The sequence below is a fragment of the Bacillus rossius genome, unplaced genomic scaffold, assembly GCF_032445375.1.
Source record: "Bacillus rossius redtenbacheri isolate Brsri unplaced genomic scaffold, Brsri_v3 Brsri_v3_scf273, whole genome shotgun sequence".
NCBI lineage: Eukaryota > Metazoa > Arthropoda > Insecta > Phasmatodea > Bacillidae > Bacillus > Bacillus rossius.
The window spans coordinates 1-9000 of NW_026962452.1; the positions used below are offsets into that span (position 1 = coordinate 1).

The window sequence follows — 9000 nt, forward strand, 5'->3', positions numbered from 1 at the left end:
CACCTAGGTATTCAACACAAGGAAAGAAGTTTATTTCCGAAGCAAAGAGCTGTAGTTTGGGTAGATTTGCTGGGATCCTGCGGCGAGCAAATATTATTGCTTTTGATTTTCCTACATTTACAGCTGTTCTCCAGTCTGCGAACCATTGTTGCAGTGAGTCTAATGCATTCTGTACTCTTTGTAGTGCAGTGCGGGGTCGGACGGAGCTGGAGTATAGCATGGTATCGTCGGCGTAGCATGCTATTTCAGCCCCTTGTGGGAGGGTGGGAAAGTCTGCTACATAGATGTTAAATAGCAGCGGGCCCAGTACACTGCCCTGTGGCACGCCGGCTAGAATAGCGCGGGAGGTGGAGGTCGCGCCAGGAATACAGGCATGGAAGGTGCGGTCGTGAAGATAGGAATCAAGAGTGCGGATATAGGTATCTGGGAGTTTGGCTTCATGTAGCTTATAGAGGAGATCGTCGTGCCACACTCTATCAAAGGCCTTCTCTATATCCAGGAAGGTTGCAGCTGTGTACTGGCGCCAATCATAGGACAATGTTATCTGCTCCACTATTCTGACTAGTTGGTGTGTGGTTGAGTGGCCGGCGCGAAATCCAAATTGATAGTGTGGCAGAGTTTCGTTTGTGGTTAGGTGTAGCTGAAGTCGATTCGCCAGGATTTTTTCCGCTACTTTTGATAGTGTATTTAGTAGACTAATGGGACGATAACTGGTGGGAAGCCTAGGATCTTTCCCTGGTTTGGGAAGGAGGATAATTTTTGCATTTTTCCACACTGTAGGCCATGTGTTTGTTGTTAAGATGCCATTAATACAGGTAACAATAGCCTGAAGGGCTGGACGTTGGAGTTGTTTCAGGACAATGGCTGCTATCTTGTCATTGCCCGGCGCTTTGTTGTTTTTTAGCGCTTTCACTAACCTCCGCACTTCCTCTGTACTCGTAAGTAGCGGTTCTGTGTGTAGAGGCAAGGCTTTAAGCTGTATAACTCTGTTTATTACTTGCTGCGTGTGGTCTTGATTTTGTGGCAGCTCATTAGGCCTGAAGGCTTGCTCTTGACTGTCAGCAAGGGCCGCTGCCTTTTCTTGCGGGGTGAATGCTAAGGATCCATTGGGAAGCTGGATAGGAGGGATGATGACAGGTTTTGAGGAGAGGGATTTATTTAATTTCCAGAGGGAATTGTCTGAGGTGGTTAGGAGAGCCAGCTTCTCGTCCCATACACTAGCCTTGTGTAGAGCTATGTTGTTGTACAGCTCTGTTTGTAGTTCTTGATATATTCTCTTGAGGTCCGCGCATCTGTTCCTCTGCCAGCGGCGTCGGGCATGGTTCTTGTTTGTAATTAGTTGCTTGATGTGTGGTGGTAGAACAGTAGAGTCAGCTGAACATTTCATGAGTGGTACTGATCTGTCTATTGCTTCTGTGATCACTTGGGTAAGGGATTCGGAATAGGATTGAAGGTCAGCAGGAGAGGATATTTCTGTGTCGGGATTTAAGTGATCAATTATGTAATTATTTAATTTGTCCCAGTTTGCCCTTCTGTAGTTTCGGCCTGTTTTTGGTATTGTTGCCAGCGCTTCGACATCTTCTAGCCTAGCTATTACTGGCATGTGATCCGAGTGAAGCTCGTGTATAACCTCCAATTCATAAATAAAATTTGTGTTTTTATAGATAGTGAAATCTAGTATGTCAGGCCTCTCATTAGGGGAGGTAGGGTAGCGGGTGGGGTGATAGGGAGCACAGACCATGTACGCACTCTGTTCTTGATGTCTGTACAGGATGCGGCCATTACTCGTTGTTCCTGTACAATTCCAGGCCGGGTGCTTCGCATTTAGGTCTCCTAAGAGGAGGAAGGTAGGTGTAAATGTTGCTAGCGCTTGCAGATTGGCGGCTGTCACTGTTCTTCCCGGCGGTGCATAAGCTGAAATTATTGTACATTTTTGGCCCTTAATTTCCAATGTCGCTGCTACTGCTTCTATTTGCCCTAGGTCAGGGACTTGTATGGCATGATGTAGAATTGATGTTTTTATTGCGAGTGCTACTCCACCGCCTAGGTTGTTGCGGTCTCTTCTATGTATTATGTATCCTCGCAGTCGCAAAGGGTCTGTCGGTGAGAGGTGTGTTTCAGTTAGTGCTATTATGTCTATGTCGTGTTCCCGAAGAAATTCGTCTAATTCCGCCGTTTTGTTCCGAATGCTACAAGCATTCCATGTGGCAACATTTTTAATCTTTATTTGCTTATTGTGCACTGGCATTTGAGACACAGGACATGGCAGTGATTAGATCAACTGCTAGGTGGATTCTTCTGTCCAAAGGTACAGTTGTGTCCAACCAGGCAGTGAGCAGGTTGACGAGTTTAGCTGCTACGTCCATAAGAATGGGTTGCTGGCTGGCAACATGGGTTAATGTGCCGTGTAGGATATTGCATGCCTTATGATTTTCAGCTGCCTGCTCAGCTGTCACAAACTGTGGTGGTGTGGGTAATGGTAAACTGGCTGCAACAGGCAGAACAGGTAGGCCAACCTGTCCACTGGGCTGTGCAGGACAAGCTTTGTTGTCTTGTGCGGGCGGAGGTGCCTGGTGCACAGCTGGTTGCGGGGCCACTTGGGTGGAGGGCAATGGCATTGTTGCCCGGGGCTGTCTCTGCTCCCTAGCGGGCTGTTCTCGCTCCTGGGTCATGTTGTCTCGCCTATTTTGTTGTTTAGGCGGGCTCCAGTTGTTTTGTCTGTTTCTGGGCTGCCTGGCATAGCCCTGGTGCTTCCGAGGTGGATAGGCGTTAATTTCAGGGTATTCTTCTTCATCTTCATAAAAACCCTCAAATCGGTTGTGGGTAGGTGTCTTCCACTCCTGGTACTGTGGGCGAGCAGGCTGCCGCCTTACTGCCTTGTGTTTGCCAGCTATAATCCAGCCATCCAGGGTGTTTTGTGATGGCTGCTGGCGTCTGGGTTGGTGGGGCGGGGGGGGCGGTTGCTCCCACCGCCTTGCGGTCTGATTTCTGTATGATTGTTTGTTATTGTTTGATCGTTGTGCCGGAGGACCTCTGTCCTTAGGCTTGCGGCGCTCAACTGCCTTAAGGTACTCGGGGCACCCCCTGTACTTTGCATTGTGACTGAGCGCACAGTTGGTGCATTTGGGCGGGTTAGGGCAGTCTTCCCTGTGTCGGTGTAGCCCGGCACATTGCGGACAAACAGCACGAAACCTACACTGTTTTGTAATATGCCCGAACTGAAAGCAGTTTCCACACTGCAGGGGCGCATCTGGGTGCCTGTAATCAGCAACTCTGATTTTCAGGCCTATCACATGTCTCAGATTTTGTACTTGAGCCTCGTTGCCCTGAGGAACATCAAGTAAATACATATTTAATGGTCGTCTCCGAAAGTCGTACATTTGATGTACCACAATCACTGGTACATGTTGTGCGAGTAGATCGCTAGTGATCCTGGCGATGTTGGTGCCACTGGGTATGTCTTTCAAGACGTATTTGAGTGGCTTGTCCTCCGTGGCCCGCGTGACGAAATATTCGGCGCCTGACTCATTTACCGCCTTGAGCGCCGTTTGGTATTGAGGTACCGACTCAAAATAGTACATAGTACCTCGCTGCGTGTTTTTGGCATTAAATTTTAGTCCTAGCTGGGTGAATCTGTCAAACATTGCCTCATAGGGCATGTTGGCATCGTGCCTCACAGTAATGGGGGCCGACCTGTACACAGGGACGCCTGTGGGAGCCTGATTTTGCTGGGCTGCGTCTTGAATTTGGTCGCCCATTGTTGCGCCTCTCGGGGCATTTTGGCCGCTTGTGGACTGGACCAGGGCATGTGTTGACATGTTCTGGTGGTCGTGACCTTGAATTTGTATTTTTGTGGCCCTGTCATCGGTGCCTTCACATCCCCTTTTTAGGGTGGGGCGGGGTTGAGCCGAAGCATCAGTAAATTCAACATCCCCCCCTGATGCCATGATAGAAAGAAAAATAGAAAATTTTTATAAAAGCCTATGGGATTTTTTACGGCGTAGCTCCTAGCAAAAAACAAGGGAGTGGAGCACCCACAGTCCGACCCGCCCTGGGACTAAGTTAGCCAGGGCTTCGCGGCTAGGCACGAGGCACTAAGCCTCGGGTGTCACACACTCATATATTAATGCCCTACGAAGTGACCGAACGCGGTAGTTCAAAACTGGGGGTGGAAAATAAGTGCTACCAACTGCTGCGTGAGGAGCGGAAACCTACATCCTCGAGCTGACTGACTGTCTGACTGACTGAAAGTGACTGACTGAGCTGCTCCGATCGCCGGCAACTAGTTTTGTTTGGGGGGGGGTCGCGCGCTGATTGGCTGTCAGGCTCGGCCAATCAGAGGGCGCCTCGCCCGCAGCTACGGCGGGCGGTGCGCCAGGATTGATTTCGGAAGCTTATACTTCTGTGTATTATTTGGGTCGTAGTTTCCAAGGGAGGAAATATGTGGATTTAAATTATTCACGCATTTATCGTAAAAATTTTGGGTTGTGCGGATATAAAAATCTTGCAAAGTTTCAGTGTTAGTTTCGCTGTGCAAGTTCTCTACTGGACAGTATATCGGGGCGTCTGCAGCGATTCGAATGCACCTATTCTGAACTCGCTGCAGTTTTATTAGATGGCAGTATGCAGCAGTAGCCCAGACTGGGGCTGCATACGTGATTATCGGGCGTATGAGAGCTTTGTAGAGCAGTAATCCGTTTTTGACTGTGCTGCCACATCGCCTGCTCATTACAGGATATAATGCGCGCATTCTAACCTGAGCTTGGGTTTGTTTAATGTCAATGTGCTGTCTCCACAGGAGTTTCCTATCCATGTGGACACCTAGGTATTTAACTACGTCCTTGTGAGGGATTGGCTCATCAAATAGACGTAGTTGCGGCCTGTTGTCGGCTGGCGGGAGGTTTTTGCGTGTAAACACAATCGCCTCAGACTTGGTCGTGTTTACTTTTATGCGCCAGGCTGTACACCACTGTTCAACTTCAGTGAGCGCAGTCTGGAGCCTGGTAGTGGCCAGCTGTAGGTTATGAGATCTGCTATACAGTACAGTGTCGTCTGCATAGCAGCCTAGCTTGACTAGTCTGTGTGCGGGGCGAGGCATGTCGCGTACATATATATTAAATAGTACTGGGCCTAGGATGCTGCCCTGCGGCACTCCGGCTTTAATTAATTTTAGGTCAGACGTTGCCCCTTCAGATGACACTCTAAAGGTTCTGCCTGCTAGATAGGATGCAATGAGTTTAGTGTAGCAATCCGGGAAGTTTGCTTCATACATTCTATATATTAGCCCTGCATGAAAAACTCTATCAAAGGCCTTTTCTACATCGAGAAACGTAGCAACTACGTAGTCTTGGACGTTGAATGCGCTGGTTATCTCTTCGGTAAGACGGACCAGTTGATGGGTAGTCGAATGAGCACTGCGAAAGCCAAATTGCTCATTTGGCAGCAAGTTATGTTCGTGTATGTGTATTTTGAGTCTATGTAAAATTATGCGCTCCGCAACTTTAGACACAGTACTTAAGAGGCTTATTGGCCTGTAGTTCTGGGGCAGTGTTTTGTCCTTGCCCGGCTTGTGGAAGACTATTACATTAGCTTCCTTCCACTGGGAGGGAAAAATATTCAGTCTGAGCATTGCATTAATGCATTCAGCCAGATATTCTAAGGCTTCGTCTGGAAGCTGTTTGAGAACAACTGCTTGTATGCCGTCGTTCCCAGGGGCTTTTCGCGGCTTCATATTCTTGATAGCACGCTTAATTTCTTGGGCCTGGGTGGGGAGAGGCTCAGAGATAGTGGGCTGGTGCAGTTTAGCGCGGAGTTCGCGGTAAATTTGTGCAGTGAATGGCCTGTCGCAAGGCTGCAAATTGGGCTGGAATGCTGTTTCTAAGGTGCTTGCGAAAGCATGCGCCTTGTCCTGGGGAAGAAATGCAAGTCCATTATTTGTTTGGAGGGGTGGAATTTTATCAAATTTATTCAAAATTCGCTTAGTCATTGCCCAGGCACTCCCGTCCTGTACATTGAGCTTCGCGATTTTGGCTTCCCACTGGCTGCTACGCCACAACGAGAGTTCATCTGATATAGCAGTTTGAAGCTCGTTAATTCTGCGTTTGATAATGTGCGTGCGTCGCCGTGTGTATTCGCGGCGCAGTCTGTTCTTTTGCGATATCATATCGCAAATGTATGCTGGCAGCTCGTCATGCACTAACTTAACCTCCTTTTCTGGGATGCACTGGCTAATTCCGTCTTGAATTTTCGCGGTAAAATTTGTTATAGCGGTTTCTAAATTATCACTATTATTTATTTCATCAAGTTCTGAAAGATTTAGTGACAAAAAATTTTTAAAACTGACCCAATCTGCATTTTTGTAATCCCTAACTTTGCGAGGTGGATTTGATTCGACATTTGCGTCGTCAAAAATTAAGTGAATAGGGAAGTGGTCAGACGTTAAGTCGTGTACAACTTCGAGTTCGAATCCCGAGTTCACACGTTTATTAATAACGATGTCTAGAACATCTGGGAGAACCCCCACACGCCCTGTGTCGTGTGTGGGCTCCATGGGAGCATGAATTTGGTAGTTGTGATTTAATTGGTGGTTATAAAGAATTGTACCATTCTGTGTGGCTCGCCTGCTGTTCCACTCTCTGTGTTTAGCATTTATGTCTCCTAAAGCGAGGAAGGTCGGGGCCGCCCCATACAGGGCGTCCAGATCAGCCTCGCTCAGGGACCTACCTGGTCGCGCATACATAGAAATAATTTTTATGTTTTGCCTGTTAATAGTTAGGTTAATGGCTATCGCTTCAAGATTGTGAAAAGCGGGGAGCTGCCACTCTGTGTGCTTTATACTTTTATGAACAAGAAGAGCCACTCCTCCGCCTCTGTGATTTACTCTGTCGCGCCTATAGATTACATAATTTAATATAGTAATTCTATCAGTCGGAGTTAAGTGGGTTTCATTAATCGCAGCTATTTTTATTTTGTATTTTTCTAAATGGTGAATTAATTCCGGTATTTTATTTTTAATGCCGCGTGCATTCCAGAATAGGAGGGACTTAAGACTATGGGCCGCGGTTGGTATGCAACACTGGGCCGGATTACGAGCTGCCATTAAGCTTGGCAGCAAGTGTTTGTACGAAGCCCATCATGGCTTGGACTTTGTCAGGCAGGGAGATGGCTGGGTCGCACCATATTACCATCAACTGGCACATGGGGACGATTGTTTCGGCCAGTGTCGAGTCCTTGTTAAAGGTACTCGACTTTGTCAGTACTTGCATGAAGTCAGCCAAGCCAGGTTGGGCTGGCTGCTCCGTGCGCATGGGCGGGGCTGTCGGCTGCTCTGAGGCCAAGTCGATCAGCATGTCAGCCTCAGGAGCAGGTGCTACCTGGGGCTGCCTGGGCGGGGGCGTTCGCTGCGCCGGGGCTGCTGGAGCCAGTCTGGTGGCCAGCGGCTTGGGCTGGGCAGGCTGCTTATCGCGAGCAGGCTGCTGTGCCCTCTCCTGGGGGGGCTGCTGCGGTTTGCCCTGGCCATTTTTGTGGCCAGTGGCATTTTTCTTGGGCCCCTGGGGCCCCCTTGGCTTGCGCAGCCAAGGGTTGTTGGCCAGGACTGGGTACTCCAGCTCGTTGTACCCCTGGCTGCACTGCTGCAAAGGTGTCCAGGGGTTGACGCCAGCCTGGGCCATGTACTGGCCGAAAGTGGCGGGCGGTGGGTACCTGGGGGGGCCCCAGGGATTCTGCCTGGGGGGGCCCTGGTAGCCTGAGGGGCCTGACTGCGGAGGCTGGGCAGCAGCCCGCCTATTTTCCCGCACGTCGCGGCGAGACTGTTGCTCGCGCCTCTTGCGGACGTCGGGGGGCAGGTGACGGCGGGTCTCCTTCTTATAGGCCTGGCAGCCCTTGAAATTGGCGCAGTGTGCCTCTTTGCAATGAGCACACTTCTTATGGTCAGGGTTGCCCCCATTGGGGCAGTCGGGGGCGCGGTGTGGCCCGCTGCACCACCGGCACACTGGGGCAGCATGGCAGGCCTTGCCAACATGGTTATAGCGTTGGCAAACGCTGCATTGGGCGGGGCCTGAGGGGCGCCTGTAGTCGACGACACGCACCAGCATGCCGCCGAACTCTGTCAGGGAGTAGATGCGCTCAGAATCGCACGTCTGAGGCACCTCAATGACCAGGGCGTCGCATTTTTCCCTGCGCAGCCTGTTCTCCAAGAACCAGTGGTTCTGGACAGGCAGGTTCAGGGCTGCAAATTCCTCCTGGAGGAAATCGGTCGGGGTGTGGCGGTGTACTCCGCGCAAGACGAATTTCTTGGGCACTTCGTCACTCTGAAGGAGGACGGAGTGCTGGGCGCCTATCGCCTTAAGGGCCTGGACTGCCCTTTGGTAGTCCGGGACGGACGCAGGATTGACCTGGATCTCGTCCTTGCCGCGGTTTTGGCAGGTGAACTTTTCCGCCAGGGCCTGCTTGAGGGCGGTGTATACCCTTGGGTACGTGTGCCCCTGGTCTAAAAACACGAACAGGGGCTTCACTCGGAGCTTTTTGGGCTGTGCCGCAGCTCCGGCGGCATGGCCTGCAGTTGGTTGTGGACGAGGGGGGGAGGGGCCCGCCTCGTCGTCGCTGCTGCCTGCACCGGACACCTCCGTGTGCAGGCGCTTGTTGCGCTTACCAGTGGCAACACTCCAGCCACTGGATTGATCGGTGCTAGGCCCTGAGGGGGCCTCGCTTTCTGTCATCTCGACAGCGTCGCTCATGTCGTCGTGGTAGCCTACGCTCGGGTCCACCCACTGACCGTCCCCCGGGGCTAAGTTAGCCGGGTTCAGGCTAGGCTACAGGGGAGCTAGCTCCCCGGGTGTTGCCGAGTTGTTGGTTGCCAAAACTTACTTCACCACAGCTCACTCTTACCGCCTGTGCGCATGTAGCACACAGGCACCTTTCAGTACACCGCTGGGTAGAACTAAGAAGTGCTAACCACAGCTTGGGCGTCGACGATCTATAAATTCACGGCGAGCAGCTCCG

General features: G+C 50.8%; 1 protein-coding gene across 1 annotated transcript; it reads right to left on the bottom strand.

Annotated features, from left to right (window-relative positions):
* Window positions 1-7259: 7259 nt before the first annotated feature.
* On the bottom strand, window positions 7260-7945 carry LOC134544039 (basic salivary proline-rich protein 1-like; the record flags this gene model as incomplete). The annotated part of the gene is made up of 2 exons (XM_063388445.1): window positions 7940-7945; window positions 7260-7880 (listed from the first exon to the last, which is right to left on the bottom strand). Coding segments are annotated over exons 1-2 (627 nt in total), but the record flags the coding sequence as incomplete, so codon positions are not given.
* Window positions 7946-9000: the final 1055 nt, after the last annotated feature.